This window comes from Falco punctatus (genome assembly GCF_963210335.1).
Source record: "Falco punctatus genome assembly, chromosome: Z".
Taxonomy (NCBI): Eukaryota; Metazoa; Chordata; class Aves; order Falconiformes; family Falconidae; genus Falco; species Falco punctatus.
Window position 1 is genome coordinate 4,424,946 of NC_137586.1, and position 20,182 is coordinate 4,445,127.

The 20,182-nt window shown below is 44.5% G+C and overlaps 1 protein-coding gene across 1 annotated transcript in view; it reads left to right on the top strand.

Annotated features, from left to right (window-relative positions):
* Positions 1–20,182, top strand: part of LOXHD1 (lipoxygenase homology PLAT domains 1) — a 160,378-nt gene that overhangs the window by 59,823 nt on the left and 80,373 nt on the right. The window contains exons 9-15 of the mRNA XM_080371525.1: positions 410–545; positions 3,479–3,639; positions 4,645–4,731; positions 7,100–7,235; positions 8,975–9,129; positions 12,214–12,374; positions 19,273–19,349. Of these exons, the coding sequence (XP_080227651.1) occupies positions 410–545; positions 3,479–3,639; positions 4,645–4,731; positions 7,100–7,235; positions 8,975–9,129; positions 12,214–12,374; positions 19,273–19,349 (913 nt within the window). The remainder of the gene's footprint in view (positions 1–409; positions 546–3,478; positions 3,640–4,644; positions 4,732–7,099; positions 7,236–8,974; positions 9,130–12,213; positions 12,375–19,272; positions 19,350–20,182) is intronic.

Sequence of the window (20,182 nt, forward strand, 5' to 3'; positions counted from 1 at the left end):
TTGGGATGTATCTGAAGGCTTTTTGTATCTTGTGTTTCCTACAAAACCCTACTGTGCACTGGTGTGGTGCAGGGCGCATGCTGCACCCTGACGTGGTGGTGACTTCTGCAGCCACTCTGCCGGTTCCCCTTCCCTTCCCCTTGTGGTGTTTCACCTCTTCTTGGCTGACCCATTTGGATGTATTTCTGGAAAAGTGGGAATAACAGGACAGATGGGTCCTAGCTATGCTCCAGTTTGGGAACTGTGCAACCAGTGCAGGTCATGTCGATCCAAAAAAAAACGATTTAGAGAGCAGGACCAAGATCTCCAGCTCTGTCTTTGCTTCAGTTAGTTGAACTTTTCTTATCAAGGTCCTGCCGACTGCCAGTAATAGAGTATTCAAACTCAGCTTCCCAGTCTCTTTTCCTAGGTGGTCGTTTACTGCCCATTCACTGGTATCGAGCAAACTTTCCCGTGTGGGAAATGGCTGGATGAAGATGAAGGAGATGGTCTCATAGAGCGGGAGCTCTACGAAATGCTCTCCCTGCGCCAGAGAAGACTGAAAAGTATGTACAAGTGCCCAGGAGCCCTCCTGTGACCCCCCACAACACCCTGAGTGTTACCCATGCGACATGACATGGTGAAGTAGAGGCTCAAGGGAACTGAGGCCCACATGAGTTTCAGCTTTGAACATCCTGCTTTGGGGAATTTAAAATGAAACTGAAAAATATTTTTAAGAATTGCACTCTTCTTCTTAAGGGAAGAAAATGGACCTGGTTCCCAGGTTCACTGGACTTTGGGCATCTCACCTTTGCAGACAAGCCAGGCTACGTTTCTCACTACTATAGAAACAAAGTTCTCCTACTCCAGATGGAAAAAAACCCTAAATATAACACAAATACAAATCTCGTGGAAAACAGGAAGAAAATCCAAATTCTCCCCACTAACTTCAACATTTTTACTCTTGGTCTTTGAGGAAAAGCAGCTCTCAGTCCTGCCCAGCTGCCGGCGGTGCCTCCTGAGGCACATGAGTGCTGCATTTGAAGCCTCTTCTCTAGAGGGAGGCAGTGGCACACGTCTGGGGGTGCTGCTCCGTGCTGTGCAGGGCAGCATACTGGCATGTTCATCCATCCAACCCCAGCTCCAGCACCCAGCCTCGCTGGCTGGTTTGGCAGCAAGCAAAAGGGGTTGCTGCCATCTCGCCTGCGCCAGCGCGTATGTGTAAGCAGAATGTTTTAATTAGGATAACAGATACAGTTTAATCTGAATGCTTTGGGTGGGCTCCTGCTTAAACAGCAGGTCACTTAAATAAATAAGCTTTATCTAAATGTTAGTCAGTGTTATAACCACACTGTGCCTCTGACTCGGTCCATTTAACTAAAGCATCTGCAACCTTTAACCCTTATTATCAGCTCTGATTGTTATTGACAGGCTAATTCCCCTGCTGCCGCAGTGCAGGAGATAGAGAGCATGAGCCTTGAGAAATCTGTGACCTTTAGCTGCCAGATTATAGAAGCGTAAGACTTGGAGTTAGAAAAGACCTATGTCTTTTCTTATGTAATCTCGCCTATCTCTCCGTGCATGCAGGACCGTCCCCTTCTGCAGAGCTGATCAAAGCTTGGTTCAACCTCACTTTGGGTATCCATGGTGAAACGGCTCCCTGCGTAGTGTTTGCAAGCTGTTCCCCCACCGGATTGCAGCTCGATGTGTAGCTTGTATTTATTCTCTTTCTTTTATTTTTTTTTTTTTTTATTCCCCTTCCCCCTCCAGCCTTAACTTGAATACTATTCTCGAAACTGTAGTGTTAGGTCTAGCCCTCCCTGGTGTTTTTGCCCTGGGGAATATTTGCTCTGGCTCCGAGAGAATTTCCAAGTTGCCAGGATCCCTTGATGTGAAGGGATAGGAAAGAGGGGAATGTGCCCAGCGAACTCTGGGAGGATGAGGATGGGTATTTGGAGAAATGCTTGGACTCCTCCAGCAGCTGTAGACCCAGCTCGCCCACGTTTGTCCCTGCCAGCCCTCTATCAGCATTTAATCCTGGTGCAGGTTCCCTTTCCCCGCTTCCTGCATGCATCACTCCTTCAGCAAGAGATCAGGGAGGCCAAAGCAGACAGATAGAGAAGTCTCTGGTGTCTGAGTCGCCCTTGCTCTTTTCCCCAGGGAGAGCAGGCTGCCGCACCACATGCCACACACCAACTTGCCTTAGCTTCATTTCTGCTCACGTGAAACTTGCTTTGCAGCAAGGAGTGGTCATGAACATTTTGCATATTACTGAAATAGGAGCAAAACTTTTTGTAAAAGAGTTCCCTTTCCCCCCTCACTTTTTGAGTTGCTGTTCCCTCTTTTTTTACAGTCAAATGCTGAGTAGATCAGTAAAGATCTAATTTATATGCAAGTCATCATATTTTTATATTCCATTCTGGGCTCTGAAGGTCAAGCTGTGCTCATGCAGGCTCAGGCACACCGAAAGGGTTAGCGATTCTTTCATTAGGATTTGTTAATAATTCAGCTGATGTCTGAGTCAGGAAAGAAGCCCGTTCCCTCTCCTGTAGGTGCTGCAAGGCCTACAGAAGCGAAGCACGTTGCTATCAGTAGGGAATGCAGATGAGGGGCTCTTTAGAGGGTATAGTGTCACCTTTAGATATGCAACCGGCCTCTGGTATGAAAACCAGGGTAAGGCTGCTGCAGGTTCACTGCTCCTATGGTTAAAATGTTGGGTGAAGGCTTAAGAGGTACAAAAATTCATAGCTTTGCCACAATCTTTGGGCACATCGCTTAGAGTAATGTAAGCGCTGAAGTCGGGTGGGATTTAGGCATTTAAATAATTTCAAAACTGTTGAAAAATATCTTTACATTGCTCTGAGCGTGTTTGTCCCACATGATGCAGCCTGGCTAGAGACAGCTGAATGGGCTCTGAGCCAGCCTGTCCTGCAAAAGGCGTATCTGGGGTAATTGGTCCAGTCTCAGGAAGGCTGATTAGGTCAGGATGAAGAGATACACGGCTTCATCCATAACCCTCCTTGCTCCAGACTCAGATCATCTGGAGCAAATTTTAGGAGCTACCTGGAGCTGCATTGGTCTGTATGCAAGTACCTGGAGACTCTTTCTCATTGACAAAAAGAAAGCTGACTATTTCCCTGGCTTTAAGACCTGCAGGTGCTGGGGAAGTGTGCTGAAAGTACAGAGATGGAGCGCATCCCTGGACTACCATGTTAGTAATACATAACACAGAAGAATATGGTTCACCTGGAAAGTGGTGATTTATGGATTTCTCATTTTGTGTTAAATGAAAACACAGAATTATACTTCCAAGCAATCTTGTTCCTATATGTCACGTAGCAGCTGATTACATTTGTGCAGAAAAGGATAAATTGTCCTGGTCTTCTTACACACCATCCTGCTCTCTCTACCATAATAAGAATAAGAATTATGGGTTTTTTACCAGGACACCTTTAAACATAATTTTTTTAAACAAAATGTCTTGAACCTTTCTCTGTAGAAAGCCCCTGGTCTCTGTGGATCTGGACAAGTGACATTAAAAATGCAGGGACAGATGCCACCATCTACTTCCAGATATATGGAGACAAGGGGAAGTCAGATGAGATGAAGCTGGACAACAATTCAGACAACTTTGAAGCTGGACAGACTGACAAGTTCATGGTATGAATCTTCTTCAAGTGGTAAGCTTGGCTTGGTGTTGTTTTCCAGGGCATTAGATTCAGTCCTGCACAGAAAATCATCAGCATGAGATCTTCACCTCAGTAGATCTTTTTGAAGTGGAAGTCGTTTAGTTTAGTGGTGATGCAAATGATTTACCCACCTATGGATATGGCTTGACTTCTCCAAGCAGGGCTTAGGCCGGTGCTCCTGTGTGCTCAAGTGGTGATGACTTCAAGTCATCGTGGTACCAAGTACCACATCTCCTCTGTGGCTCCTCAAGCAGAGAGTCCCCTCCCCTCAGGCACAGCCCCACTCATGTTCCAGACTATTCTGCCCATTTGGACCATGCCACTCTGAAGTTAATAATTTATCTATTTTCCCTCCGTGCCTAAGCAGTCATTAGTTATTTACAGGAGATTTAGCAGTGGTGTTTTGTCTCCTCAGTGATCTGGTCTTCAGCCTCCTTGGATGTGAACCTCCATGAATATTTAGGGCTGAGCTCAACAGCATGCTGAGTTTCGAGGCTGGGGTGGGCCTTCTTGTGTTTAGGAAGAAATACATTTAAAAGTTGATTGGGGACTGGTCAGAGAAAAATTGAGAAAAAAAAGGATTTTAATGCATGGCTATAGCCAAAGCATTGACTCACTTTGCAGCAGAAGCAGCCATAGTTGCCTTCTGGGCAGTGTGGCTGTGCTTGGCAGACCCTGCTCCAGAAAGAGCTGAAGCCTGAGAGCTGGCCTGAGTTCTTACTGGGAGGAGTGGTTACAAGCAGCTCTCATGATCAAAAGCGTATGGATGCAACTTATGTGTTCTCTCCTGAAGAGAGGTGTCAAGCTACTTTTGCAGAGTTGGGTTTGTTACTTTTAAAGGACTTTTTTTTTTTTTTCCTTTTAGTTTTTGACTCTTCTCTGATTTGGCTCTTAAAAGATGTTCAGAGCTGTCCTTTGTCTGCATGCTTTTCTGACTTACAGCAATGGATAAAGCAGTTTTTTTCCCCCTCTATAGATCGAGCTCCCTGACCTGGGCATATTTTATAAACTTCGGATATGGCATGAGAAAAGAAATCCCTTTTCTGGCTGGCACCTGAACAAGGTGAGGGGACAGCAAGGGAAGGCAGAGCTAAAAAGCCAGGCTGGTTACAGAGGTCTGCAGTGCCAGTCCTGGGTCTGGCCGCTGCCAGTGGCGTTTGATGTGCAGTGGCCAGAGGTGCCTCCCTTTGCAGATGGTGCTGGCCGAGGGGTGGAAGTGGAAATCCTACACAAAAATGGGATGTGAAGGGAGAACATTGTAGCGTTGGCAAAAGTATGTGGGGACAGAAGGGATTCATTGTGTGTTTTCTGCAGGAAATTCCTTCTCCTTCCCCTCGCTCTCATTCAGCCCAGCTGTATGTACGGGAACCAAGACCGATGGGAAATGGCAGCTCCCAACAACCAGGATCAACGGTGGAAACCACCTTTCCCCATCCTTCCAGCATCAGGTCACTGTAGCCCCCTCCACCACTGCTGCCAGAGGTTTTTTTCCCTTGTTCTTCAGAAAGTTTCCCACTCTTAGACATCATTAGCATACATGGGGGCAAACCCTCTCCTTCTGTGCCCTAGTTAGGCTGGTCATAACGAAAAACTGATTGCACAGTGTGGTGTAACCTGCTGATGGCTGATGCCCCCACTGCAGGAAGTGGACATTGGCAGACTGGAGGAGCCCATGGGGACTGTGCAGAAGAAAGCAGCGCTGTGCTGTCTGGGAAATAAAAAGGGTCATCTGCTTGATCTTCAGTCATGTGTCCTTTGTTCTACCAGCCATGTTTATTACCATGCTGTCATCTCTGCCCTGTGTCTGCAAGGCAGCAATTTCATCTCTAAACTTCACCCATACTCCTTCTGCAGAGCTTGGATGATGTTCTCTGTACTTAAAACATACACGTTGCTTGCAGCCATAATAAATCACAATTTACCACTTAGAGGTTTTTCTTGCATGCCTCTAACCTGCCTTGACAGGTCCTGCTCTCCTGCATTGTCAGGCAACTGCGAAAGCGTGCGCAGCCTCTCCAGTGGGGAGAGGGCATCAAGTAGTGCTCTGTTCACCATATGGTGGGAGAAGGCATCTGGCTGCACTTTTTATCAAAAAGACAGTGTTGGTCAGACTTTGGGCCACTGCAATTGTCACTACCAGTTTGTTCACAGATGAGCAAAAATGCTTAGACCTTCCATGGCTACACATTTCCCTGGGGCATCCTCTTTTGCTGGACAGAAATTGTGTTCAGGGAAGACAAGAAGCACCTGACAGCGTGTCTAGGATTTACTTTGGGCCAAACAATCTAAGCAAACCTAGTGAAGATGCTCAAAATCAATCTGCCTGTATACAGCCAGTCTGATGTTTTCTGGCTCTATCAGGCTCACGGCACATGAATCCTGTCACTTGGGCATCCGTTTTAGCATCTCAGAGCTTAGACGAAGCCTTAATGATGCTTTGTTCCATCCCTCACGCATTTCATGCCAGGCTTGCTCTCATGTTGGGGCAGGCTTCCATTTTCTATTACAGGAACACAGGAACAGTCTTACTGGTCAGGCCAAAGGTCCATCTTGCCCAGCACCCTCCCTCCTGTGCCGCATAAGTGCGTGATTAGGGAACAGTGAGGAAAGGGCAAACATTTATGATACTTTCCCCTAACATTCTTCCTGTTTCTGACTATTTCCAGTTGGAGACTTATTTCCTGAACGGATCTACTAAACACAAAGCATTTAGTAGGTTTCCCTTCCATTTATTTGTTCAAAGGTTCCAGTCTCCCCTTGAACATTTAAACTTTTAACATCCATAACAGCTTTTGACAAGGACTTCACAGGTTGGCTGTGTCCTTTGGTTCGCTTTGAACTTCGCTCTTTGAGCATCATTTGATGTCCTGTATTTCTTGCAGCAGGAAGAGCGAATAGTTGACCCCCCTCTGCCTCCCCCGTGTCACCTGTGATTTTGCAGACCTTCACCGTACCCTTCCTTCACCTGCTTTGCCAGCTGTCTGCAGAGCCCCACCTTGTTTGCTTGTTAGTCCTTTGGAAGATCCTGCAGATCTTTCATCGTGCTTGCTGCCATTTTCCGGGTGTCTCCTCCATGTGGCATGCCCTGATTCTGAGCTGCCAGAAGTGGCGGTGCAAATGCCATCCCCCATTTGCTCTGTGGATTTATACAGTGGCATATGACGAGCAATTACTAAAAGCCTGGGTATCCATCAAAACTTTCACAACACCATGGAGCGATTGGAGAAAGGAGGAAGAAAAAGCCATCAGCTATGACAGACTTTGCTCCATGCATCACTGCGGTGCACGAGTTGGGATGACAGTCTTGTTATTAATGCGTGTTATTCCTCTGCTGCTACCTACTCTTGCTTCCCAGGCAAAAACCTGTCAGGAGCTTGTTGCTTTTTTGTCTTTAAGCCTCTGAACTCATGCAGTGTTTTGGTTTAATGAAGGTAACTCTGCTGAAAACGCTGACAAAAGAAAAATACTCATTCAACTGCGGCCGCTGGCTAGATATAAATGAAGACGACAATGAGATCGTGCGGGAGCTCCCTGCGGAGGGATCTCTAGTGACTGAAGTCATGCCAGGTGAGAGCCACAGGCTTCATGCAGGGGCTCGCTTAGGACCTGAACAGAAAGAAACCCTCTTTGTGTAAGGGATGCACAGGCAGACCGATGCAATTCAATTAGCTTCTCTTTCTGGCACTTTCTCTCTGCAGTATTTTCTGTATGCATCATTAGCTGCATGAAGCCTCAGAAATCCCAGGCTCTTATTTTGAGCAGATTTCTCTGTGGTGGGAGGTGGAAGAGATCTGGCAGCAGCACAATTGTTTCCAGAGCTAAATTTTTCTTTCAAACTTGTATATTTTTTTAGTCCCCCTTAAAAAAGTGAACTGCCCGGTTTGAAGGGATTCTCAGGGAAAGCAAGCTAAGCTGAAATGCAGTCTGAAATGTAACAATCATTTTTGGGCTCTAAAATTTTATTTAATTGTATGCACATTTATGCAGCTATATGTATAAATGTATAGCAAGCTGCACAGAAGAGTTGTGCAAGGGCACATGCACCTTTAGGTATGTGTGAGCAATCTGATTTATTTACTGAGTTAAATGTGCTTGAACTGGAGATTTGATTAAGGAAAACTGCAGAACTTTGTGTTGGCTTCCTGAAGTGGTCACTTCTGTCTTGACCTGGTGTCACAAGAATTAAGTGTACTTGGAGGGGGAATTTTGGAGAGCAGAATATCTCAAGGTGGCCGTTGGGATTTCTCTTATTTCCACCAAAGCACCCAATGGGGCTCCACACTCTGCAGAGTACGAGTCTCCTGTTTTCTGAAATTTCTGATGAACTCTGCGATCTGCACGCATCTGAGCAGTTCCGCAGAAGAGGAAGAGTAATTGTAATTGCAGATGTTATTAAAATGTAAATAAACCTGGTTTGGAAATGTATTTTTAATCAACTGTGGAGAGGGCTGCTTCAGTTCAGATGCAGGTGCTTTCCCGTCAGGACCGGCTGTGCTGAGCAGAGGCCAGACGCAGCATCTGCATGTTGGGCTTGCAGGCGGGTTTGGGGAGCATCACTTCTCGTCCCTTCCTGATGCCAGAGAAGAAGTTCTCTCTCTTGAAAGCCGGTCTGTAGGTCGGTTCCTTGTTGTGAAATTTCTCCTGGAAATCCTTCACCCAATGAGGTGGGAGGGCAGGGTTGGGGCAGGAAGGTGGCAGCTCAAAAATCCATCCAGCAAAATCCTAAAGAAAGATCTCAAAGGTGACATTGAGGCAAGATGCAATCCAACCTCCTGCACCATGAGGGTCACAAGTAAATGGGGCCAGCTGGGCTTGTCCTGTCCCATAAAGCCAACAGGAAGAACCTGTTTCTCAGGTCCATGAGAGTTTTTTTTTTTTGGTTTTTTTTTTTTTTTGTCTGCCTGCCATGCTGCTGGATGCTGAAAATGACATTTTCCCCAAACACATTGTTGCAAGGTCACCCATCACCAGGACCCTCTTGGGAAGGCAGGAGCAGGGGGTGGGAGGACTGGGGCCCCATGGAGGCTATGCACCCCAATTCATAAGGTTTTACTTGAAGGGGGCAGAATTTTTGTGTCCTTCTTTGGAAGGGTTTTATGGGTTTTCTTAACAATTCAGGCCTTCCTATTTGGGATTTTTTATTTTCTTAGTGATAATATGGAAGTGTAAAAGTCAATACATCAGCAGAAGTATCAGCTGGAAGCATGAACACTTCAACTTAATTGCAAGTCCATGGAAAACGTAGTAAATTTAAACAGCAATTAATTGTGTTGCTGAAATTGTTTTATTAATTTATGTCTCCACAGTGATAAAGTACCGGGTGACGGTTTGCACTGGGACGGTAAGTGGGAGCGGCACTGATGCCAACGTCTTCGTCTGCCTCATCGGCGAGCAGGGAGACACGGGAGACCGTGTTCTCTACAACTGCATCAACACTGCCAATAAATTTGAGAAAGGCAATGTAAGTTCACACAGCTGCTCCTTAAGACGGGTTTTAAAGTGTGTGGCCATTTGTAGAGAGACATCTATATTTCTGTCTATAATTTTTAGATGTGTATTTGTAAACTTGGTTGATTTCCTTGCCACTTTGGGCTGGGACAGTATGGAGAAATAAATCACATCCACAGAACATCATAGCAGGTGTCAATTGGAGGGAGGCTTAGGTCAGGGACAGTGTGCCCATTTGACATTGGTGTGTTCATACCAGAGGCTCCTGGTTTGCTTCCCAGCTGAGGACTGGGAAATTGCATCTTCAGGATGGGGGAGAAAAATCCATCTGTCTTCCAAGAACAAAAGGGAGCCTTCTGCCCTCTATATAATATGAGGGAAATCTGGATCCTTGGGCAAAGGAAGAAAAAGCATCTTACTTAATGTGAAAATCAGAACTGAAAGCCTAAAGCATTTATATTTTTTTTTCTTTATATTTTTTCCTTTATATTTCTTCCAGTCTCCCCTCAACCATGCTGTGCTCGGTTCTTGTGTCTTCTTTTCAATCTGGTTTTCAACATGTTTTTGTATGCCCATGTCCTGAGTGGAGGGGGGTGGAAATGGACTGAACTGGAGACAGAGCCTGTTCCCTGGGAAGCTGGAGATAATGAAGAGGTCAAACTGCAGTTAAAGCCCTCACAGCATTAACAAGCAAATAGTGTGCTGATCTGATCTACGGGGTCAACCTACTTAATACGTATTCAATTATGAGGCATGTTTTGGACCTCTAGGGTCCAACTTTGACTGGTAAAACGTAATCAGTATCTCCTGGAGGAGATTTTGAGAATCTGATCACAGAACTCTGCAGACTTCCCATCTTTTGTGTCATTATTTGATTGGAGATTTGGATTGGAAAGAGAATGAGGATGAAAAGAGGTCACATTTTCAAAATCGACCATTGAATTAGGGTTCTCAAATATACATTAACATGTTGGATTTGCCTTTGAGAGTCCAAATTTTCCAGTTCTTCACTGAAATCATTGAGGTTTTTATACTTTGAAAAAAATTTTCATCAAGGTTTTCTTATGCCCATAAGACCTGTCCGTGCAAACACGTGGTCTGCTTCTAAATGATATCAAAGTTTGCAGACACAGACGTTGCAAACATCACATTTTTGCCTATGCACTTGCATTATAGATTTTTTTTTATTTTAAAAGGTAAAGCTGTAAAGGACAGCATTTTGTCAAAATGGTAACAAAATGAGTCATGCTTTCATGGTGGTTTGAAGATGGGTTCAATGGTGTTCCAAAGAAAGAAGATACAGATATTTTAAACACAGATGATGACTATTTTATTTTTACTGACAAAAATGAGTTATATGGGGGGGGGGGGGAGGTAAAAACTTTGGAAATCAATTGATGTGATTGATAGTATCCAGATGATATAAACCAAACTGGAAGCTGTTACAGGAAAACTGCTCTCTTGGCATGAGGAGCTGAAAGCTGGTGAATGAATTGGAAGCTGTTTAAGGATTGATCCTGACAAACTTAAGCTCCTATATTCAAGAAACTGAATGAGTATACCTACACTAGTAGAGTCGAGTACCCTGTTAAAAAGAAATGTTGCTAAGTCAGTGCAGTCTCTAATCTATGGCCACTTAAACCAAGAGTATCTTGATTACCAATTTAAATTGAAAAGTTTGCTTGCAGATGCAAACTAATAGCCTGTATAGAAGGTAACATTTAAAGTTGCCTCTAAATTAGGTGTTTGCCCTGCTGTAGTTCCAGTTAGTTAGCTACTCATTAATTTATATCAGTCGTTAATCAGTAAGATGAACATCAGGCCTAATGAATTAGAGTTCATTGACTTAGACTGGCTCAGTGAGGGTTTGATACCTTAAGTCCCCAGTTCAGCAGCTTTGAGTATGTAAGTAACACTTGATCATCTATGTAAGCCCATCATTTTAAAACAGTGGTAGTATGTTCAGCTGCCTTAATTTTAAAGGTCAGTTTGGAGTCCTGAATACTGGGAAAATTATGGTTGTTCTAATAAATTTGAATAGCTAATTAAAGTATTGCCTTGCCACTACGCTTTCTGGAAGCTAGCTGGGTATGTGTTACCACCGTACATGCTTCATGGGCTTCTGGGAGCTGAAGAATGAATGAATTGCAGTGTTCGGTTAGCTTCCTCTTACCTAGCCAGACAAGTCATCCAGCTGGTAACCACAGCGGTTGTGCCTGTTTGTGGGGCTTTATGCTTCAGATACGCTGTGTGTTTACCCACAGTGTTTACCAGGTACGTGTGTGCATCTGTACGTGTGCCATAGGTACTTGTCTAGCCTGGTTCCCAGGGGAGCGACTCGCTCTTAATGCATCTCTCTTCTTTTAGCCATGGGGAACTGATGCTTCCAGCACGCTCTGGAGTAACAGAGTGATGGTCTTCAGAGGACATCACTTGGGCTAATCTGTTGGTTGATGATTGGAGCCCTTTTCCAGGGGAGGCCAAAAAATAATAATATAGAAAAAGCCATAAAATTTGTGTTTCTTGTAGGGTATTAAGGGTATCTAGCTGGTTCACACCAGCCTCTGAGCACAGCTCATGGAGCAGCTGGAAGTACCCCTGTGCAGTCATGCCCAGTGCTTGCCCGCCAGGAGATGGCTGGGTTAAACTGTGCTCAGTGGTCCATGTAGTCTGAATTCAACATAGGTTAATGTCTTTGAACTGTACCTCTAAATACTTCTGTGGATTTAGTCTGAAGTGACCTGCCCCAGATTTCTCAGAAAGCTGATATCTGAGCAGGGGTCTGAGCTTGGATTTCCTGCCTCTCTGTATGAACTTCATAATCAAATCGCTTTTCTTTTTTACAGTTGTGGAGGGCACACAATGACATGGGAGATTTAAAATGCTGGCAGATCATATATTCGTAAATCCAACGTTATACATCTAGCACAAATATTCAGGCTTTCATTCTTTGGCAAATTAATTCATACTTTCTCCTTCATCTAGTGAAGAATTATCTTGCAGCATGGTGATGATGTTGGTTTGCAATAATAAATTCAGTTGGTTTGTTTGTTTTTAAGGAGAAATATGCCTTACTTTTTTTTCCTTCTTCTCAAAGGCTGATGAATTCTTCATTGAAGCAGTAACGCTGAAGCAGGTGAGGAGGGTGAGGATAGGGCATGATGGCAAAGGAGGAAGCAGTGGCTGGTACCTTGCCAAAGTGATAGTGAGGGAAGAAGGACAGCCAGAAAGTGAGGCTGTGGAATTCCCCTGCTACAGGTACTGGAAACAATGCTTGCAAATTATGCCTCCATCTATGCATTTGTCAGACTTTGAAGAGCCTAGCTGTTGTTCCAAGACTGGAATTTTCTGAGCACAGCTTAATCCTCCTTTTTATTTATTCATTCGTTTATTTTTGCTAAGCCTGAAAGCAAAGAGTGTGGATTGGGAGGTTTAAGATATGGTTAACTCCCCTTACCGAGCAAAGAGCAATCTGAATTGTGAACTCCTCAGCAATTAGCTCAGTAGCACAGAGCATTTCCAAAAGATGAAATCCAACCTTCCAGTACCACATCCAGTGTCACTGCAATTGCCTGCTGCAGAAACACGCTTTGCAATCTGCTGCAATCTGCTAGTTTTATTGCATGCATGGAATGAGGTTCTGATCCCTCATATGCACATCCCATCTTGCCAGGAGCAATAGGATGCTATTTTTGTGTTGGGAGAATGCAAAACTTGTCACACTGCCATCTCAAGAGCTCCTTGCATGAAGGGAAGTGCATATCATGCAGACAGAGATAGTGGCAGAGCAGAGGGTTGTGACATACCCTGTGGGTGGGTTATAAATGTATTCTCCTCTTTCCTAGACAGTGAAGTGGCCCAAAGAAATGTGCTGTGCTGAGGCTACCCAAGGGGAATGAGATGCACCATCTGCCCTGGCACTAACTAGGGTCTGCACAAACTAGAGAGAACTGGGTGAAAACACGAGACTAACTTCAGTGTAGCTCAGTGTCCTGTAAAGTCCCCCTTGCCCTCTCAGAATGTCCACCCTGTAGGATGGAAGTTCATTGAGCTCCACCTAATAGCATGAAGCCCAGTTCTAAAAGGTCATCTCCTGGGGGACAAATGGGATTGTAAAATGCAAACACAATTATTTTAAAAATTCAAAGGTAAAACCTCTAAGCTGGTTACTTGTCTCTTGTCTTGGAAGCACTCCACTGTAATGAGGGAGTCAGCCAAATACAAAACAGGAGCCAGCCCCAGCCTCTCTGCATTGCTAAAGCCATGTCACATCAGAGAGCAAACTCACCGGGGAGACGGCACGGAGCAGCAGATGCAGTGTCATCTTGGTTGTGAAAAGCAAGCCAGTCTCTCCCTTCTCAAAGAACAAACCACCATGTTGTCATTGCTGCCTTTTGATGCATATTTAACAACCATATGTTTTACTGAGTTAAGCAAGCAAGCTAGACAGGTTTTTACTTGGACATGAAGTGTCCATGTGAAGAGCTGTTTTGCTCAGACTCCTCAGAGATATTTCTGTGTCTAACTGCTCTGTGCAGCTGGCTTGTTTTAAAGATTTCCTTTTAAATTATCTCCTTACTTGACTGTTTAACTAGGTGCCTTCCCTCAGCTTGGAGTGATGACCACTTCCCCTTACACCCGTGGGTCAGAAGCATCAGTCCCAGGGCATTTCCCTCAGGCCAGGGACTGAAAAAAAGAGGAAGAAAGAAAACCCAAGCCCTTATCCCCAAAATATTCATAGAGTGCATTCAGGCTTCAAGTGACAACTGATGGAATTCCACTCTTCTTACCTTTCTTAATGTCTTTTCCCAAGTGTTATCAGTGTTGTTTGTGTGGTTGTATTTGCTGTCCTTGTGCCAGCATTATCTCTTCCTCTCAGATTGAGAAGGTGACATGACTGATCGCCTCAAAACACAGGGACAGCTGCTCCCTCTCACTATCTTTGGTGCCTGTGTCTCTCGGGAGACTGGGGCATCATCGCAGTATACGGGTGTCGTCATGGAGTCTGGAGATATCTGAGGGCGAAGGTGCTCACCCACTGCATCCTCCATGTGAGGGATAAACACCTCCATGACCTGCAGCGTTTGGATGTTCCCCTCCAGTCCTGTAGGCCAAGGACAGCTTATGTCCTGGCTGCTTTGGCAGCTGCTCAGAGAGGCTTGCTTCACCTGCTTCTTCAGAGCCAAGGTGTTGAAGAAGGCTTGGCCAAGAAGAGCCAGTATTAGTAGGGTTATCTAGGGATGCCATCTGAGGGACACCAGTGAGCTTCAGCTTCTGTTTGTCCGGTCTATGGCCAGCCAGTAGACATGCTGATGTTCTCATTGCCTTCATCTCCAAGACCAGATTAACTTCCACCCTGCTACACAGCATGGTATGGAGCAAACACCTGCTGCTGCTGTGGTGTCCTTACTGAAAGCTACTTCGTTGACTTTCTGCCGCCTAGCTGCTACTGCGAGACAGCTAGAGGACAAAATGCCTTCCAGCAGAAACACATCTCACCTGTGCAGAAAGCTACACGGGCTGCTTCACTCTGTAAAGACTAGGCTGTACCGGCATGTGGAGAGCAGACACGGTAGCAAAGAACTAGTTAACCAGCTTCCAGTAGAACTGATGTCTGCAGGATACCCTTATAGATCTTCATCGCACAGAACTTGTTGAAGTCTCTGTTTTCATTATTTACATATCCATATACATGGCTGTGTTTTCTCTTTTAATTTGAAAGCTTTTTTATGACTCTGTGGGAACATCTATTACCTAGTAGTCACAAAAGCTCTATGACAAGAACTGTCTTTGTTGTACAAGGGAGCCAGGAGAGATAAAGGGAAGCTAAGTGGATTAATTGTGAGTTTGTGTCAGATTCAGGAAGAGCATTGAGAAATAATGACTCCCAGGCCTGTGCTCTCAACTGTTAAAACAGTTGGCTGTAAAGGGAATGGCTTGTAGCTCTTCTTAGAACCAGTGATTTTTAAAGTGGTCATTTGATCTGTGCGTGCAAGAAGTAAATGCAGGTAATGTCTCCAAGTGTTATTTTGCAGGATTACTAGTGCATCACTTGGACGCACTGCAGTATGATTCCTCCCTTATGACCATGTGACATTATAATATCCATGCATTTAGGGACCAACCACTGACTCATTCCATGGTGCAAATGAACAATTTATACCTCAGAATACCTGATGTGGTTTTAGGTATCATGATTATGAATACCGCTAGAAAGTTCAAGATGAAGGAGTTCACCTTTTGCCCAGAACTGGAGCCAAACCTTTCTGAAGCTCATCATGGAGTTCTTCAAATTTCATTTTCTCCTCAAGGCTCTGTGGAAGTCCAGGAATGGACTAGCTGACATTCTCTCAAATAGCCTATTTTTTATAATATTTATATCCCAGACAGAAATGAATTTTCAATCAGGCAGTCATGAGTTCATGACAGGATAGAACTTTATATGCTATAAATCATTACAGCTCCACTGAAATCTTCAGTGATACTTCATTACTTTTTTTTTTCCTAAGCATATGGACTGCACCATCCTAATTTTTCTCCGGGAGCATAAGGGAGCATCGATAATTCTCTGAAGAACAACAGGCAGACCATGAATGGGATGATGCACTAGGAGACTGCTGTGAAAGAACATTTATTCAGTCAAATGCCAAAAGTGTTCATCATACAAAGGATCCAGAGAAATCTCCTTTGGTTACCTAAAAATAAACTGAAATGTCTATCAATTTTACACATATTTTTATATATAGGTTATTTTTAAAGACACACACAAATATGTATGTATCTCTGAATCTAATGGACGTGCTAATCATTCTAATTGCACACAAGCTATCATCCGCTGGATTTCACATGCTATATATGATGTCATACCATATTTTTTCCAGTGCTTCCCTGACTCTGACCCTCTAGAAATTCTCTCTGAAATGGCTTTCATGTCAGATTTGTGTCTGCTTTGGATTATTGGACATACAACATCTCTTCAGAACCAAGTACGCAATACAGGACAGGACTACAACCTTGCAAACCCCACAGTGGCATGTGAATTACATGCACTGAAATCGTGTGGAAGCTCTGATAAAATAAAAGATTTTGACAGGTCTTTTTACTAGGAATATGATGGCGCTATACTGAAAAATTCTATTTTCTGCAGCCTGATGTGTTTATAATGTGTCAATTCATTTGTTTTCAGTGTAAGACTATAAACCCCTGGTTGCAATCTGCTGCTCAGCAATACGCTATTGGAATTAGATTGAAGTAAAATTAGGACATTGCAGCATATGTGCTGAAGGAAAGGAACCCGGTGGCATTGTTCATCCAAATACTTCCTCTGTCACTGAAGTCATATTCTTGAGAAAATAGTGCTTCTGCCATGTCTGGTTATTCTCTTGGCTGAAACAAAGTAAGGAGCCTTAAGCCACTTCTGGTGATAAACCTCCCTCTTCCTCCTCCAGTCCAAGAGATAGTCATTCCCTTGCCATCAGCAACTACCAACATTGGTAGGGGGAATTTCTTTATCTAGGGGTGTGTCCTCCTTTTTTGATTCATTTTTCTCATCTGCCCTTGCTGCCAAAGCAGTTAGCATTTGCCATGCTGCACACAGAGATCTGTTTCTGGTGGGATGTGTTTTCGTCCGTGGTTCACCCAGATTCATCCCATGTTTTCCTAAAGCATCAGCAGTGGTGAAGGTGACAGAAAACAGCAGCACATACACTGGCGGCACCAGAAACAGCAGCTTGCAGGACACAAAAACCAGCAGCAGGAGAGCAGGAGTGTGTCTACCTTGTGAGCTTCTGCCTTCCTGAAGTCCATGCTGAATTCAATGGTCCTGGGGTGGTGGAGTTCAGGAATCTTGTGGGTCCTCCCAGTTAACATCCATGTACACAGAAGCATCTTGACTTTGGGATGATGTGATCCCCTAGCCATTGTATACCTGCCCAAGGATGTGAATTCTGAGCCAGCATCAAGAACTACATGATACAAAGGTATTAAGGACCAGTTCTAACAGGTAAAAAAAAAAAAAAAAAAAAGTCCCCGACCCAAAACTTCAATGAAGGCTTCCTTTCTTAAGATAACATGATGTCTTAGCATGCTCCCTTTCTGCCCTCCTTGCACTTTGTCTTTGCTCAATTCTTGACATCAATTTCATGGTCTTCCCCACAGATTGTTCTGCTCTTCTATCCCCACTACACCTCTCAGCCTCCCCTGAGACACACCACCATGCCTGATGTCTTCAAATGGTGTTCATGTGATCATCACATGTTCATTGCCTTCATGCTGCCCCCCTTAGCTTTTAGCCCTTTTCAAGCCACCTGCTTTACAGAGTGAAAGGGAGGAGTACGGGATAGGCTGCACACCCACCAATCCACCAGAACCTGGAGGGGAGCTGGGAGTGGAGATGTGTGTCTGTGCGGTGGGGCTGTATGAACCTCTTTCGCATGGGGATTTTGCTGCTAGTGCTTCTGGGACCAGCTGGCTCTAGCTTGTGTTTGAATTTCTTTCTCGGTGCTGTTTTTCTGCATGGTTTCTTTGTGCTTATTGCTTTCTTCTGGGTGGGAAGGGAGAGGAGGAGACTAAAGATTCTAACGTTCCTTCAGATGGATGAAACAGAGACCTAGCATCTTTGGTCTTCCAAAAATATCTGGTTACCACCTGGTCACCATGGTGAGTCCAACTGGTCATGACTATAAGCTGTGCTGACTTATGACCAGTGAGATACCACAGGTTTGATCCAGCTCTCAGTGGGCATTTGTTCCTGTCTCCAAATCCCTGTTAAGAGGCTCGTTTGCTGGTTTCCTTGTGTGCTGGATCATCAGCAAAATCAAAGATGGAAACAAATGGGAAACGAGCTCCCCTTCTTTCTGGTGTGAGGGTCAGCCAAGGAGAGAACACGTGGCACGGCGACGCTGCGGGAAGCTGGCAGCACATCTGGGCTGCATGTGTTTGTGCAGAAGCAGGTCTTCTGTGGTCTGGTGTCATTCACACAGCTGCGTGGCTGCCTCTGAAAAAGAAACAGTTTCTGGGGATTTATTTTTCTCTTTCTAGTTCTGGGAATTATTATAGCAATTTAAATACCTTGCATGACCTGCCAGAACTAGCTCACTTGTCCTTCGCTCATCCCCGCTGGTTTTAAGGCGTATTTTTAACTGCAAAAGATGCTGCTGCAGACAGCTGTGTACCTGGGCTTTCCGGGAACTGTGGCTGCTCTCACGACATGATGTTTGGAGACTGAAATGGCCCAGGTGCACCACAGTGGGAAACCTGACCCTAAGCAGATGCTTACATCAGTATCCCCAGTGCTGCAGCAGTCTGGGGTTGAAGTGGAAAGTGAGAAACCCCTGCCAGGGCCTTGGCTGCTGTGGTACAGTGGAGGCTGTGTGGTGTGTGGCGGGGCTGGGGCTCTCATTCCTTCATCTCCGAGGCTGAAGGAGCAGCTGTGAAGGTTACCAGATTAGCAATCGGTTCCCCTCCGTTTTCCTCTCAGATTTTTTTCCCTTGAAATCATCCGGCATTTTGCTTTGTGCCCGGCTCTTCTTCTTAATTAGTCTAGTTGGATCATTTAGGCTAATGCTGAGAAACAAAGGAAATCCTTCCTTTGGCTGATGCCAGGTGCCTCCACGTATCCAGCCCTGAAAATGGGAACGATGTAATTCATCCCTTTCCTGGTGGAGAGAAAAGGGTTATATACTTACCTGTAAGGAAGGGAAAAGTAACGATAGAGATTATCATGAAAAACACTAAAATAAAGGGGAGGTTTAGTAACTTAGTTGCCATAAAGGTTGTAATCAAGGCAGCTAGCAGTAAAAGCTGCAAGTACTTCTGCTCAGTGAAGGTCAATGCTTTCAAGAGACTGAGACCGCCCATTTACAGGAGCAACTTGTGGTATGGCATTCATGCTTTCCAGGCAGATGGAAACCACAGCAGATGTTTACTGCTGCAAGCAGGGCTCTCGTGATCTCTTTTCTTGGAAAAATGGAGGTTTGAAGTGTGGCTGCCGTAGGGTCTGGCCAAGCTCCTGCAAAGTTAACAGAGATACAGAGCCCTGTAAAAACATCTTTTTGACAGTGGTGTTGATTCTTACTATGTGTGGAGCCAGCCTAAATTTGCAAGGTCTAATAGGTCCTAATTGTTCAGAGATAACTTACTTCTGTTTTTAAACCAGATGGCTTGACAAAAATGAGGATGATGGTCAGATTGTCCGAGAATTAGTGCCTGCTGGGGAGTCACCAATGCTAAAAAGTGAGTTTAGCTTGGAAAAAAAAGAAGGTCTGGGTTTGGGCTGTGTATACACATATTTGCTTGCTTTATTCTACTTATGTTCATGTCAGTTCACAGCAATTCTACTGGCCTTTTTTGGCCATTCTTATGCAATAAGCTGCAGTAGGTCACTCGGGGTGGGGGATGGGGAGGGGGGGAGGAAATGCCTCTGACCCTTGAATCCCATTTTATCAATGAGATTAATTTACATAAAAGACAATAATCCCAACATTATATATGTCGAAAGGAACTTTGATTTTTAATGTCATGATTTGATTAAGAATTGCTTTCTTGTATAGCTTTCTTTGAAAGATTTTGAATTGCTGCTCCTTTAGTAAAGTCAATTCTGTTGAATAACATGTCCCCAGAAGAAAATCATGAAAAAGATTACATTGTCCTCTTCTGGAGAACCAGGGCTCCAACACTACAATTTTCTATAGAAAACAGCACTTACAGAGCTCAGGTTGAGATGCTTTTTGTTTTGTTTTAGATAAAATGCCAAAGCTATTGAATTATATTGTAAGTATAAATAAAGTGAAATCTCCTCACTTGCCTAAGTTCATTTTTATGGCTTGGTAATCATCTAACAGTGAGATGGAGGAGTGCAGAATATTTTCTGCTTGAGGAGTGCAGAATATTTTTTGCTTATTAGTGTAACTGTTGCATCTCTTACATTTTGGTGAATAATTCCAAGGTGTAGCAGCTTATCCAGTGTGTCCCTGAGACGCTGGATGCACAAAGGGTGAGCAAAGCCCTCTCTGTGTCTGTAGCTGGAGCCCTCCTCCCCTATATCTGTTAGAAGCCAATTGTCTGGC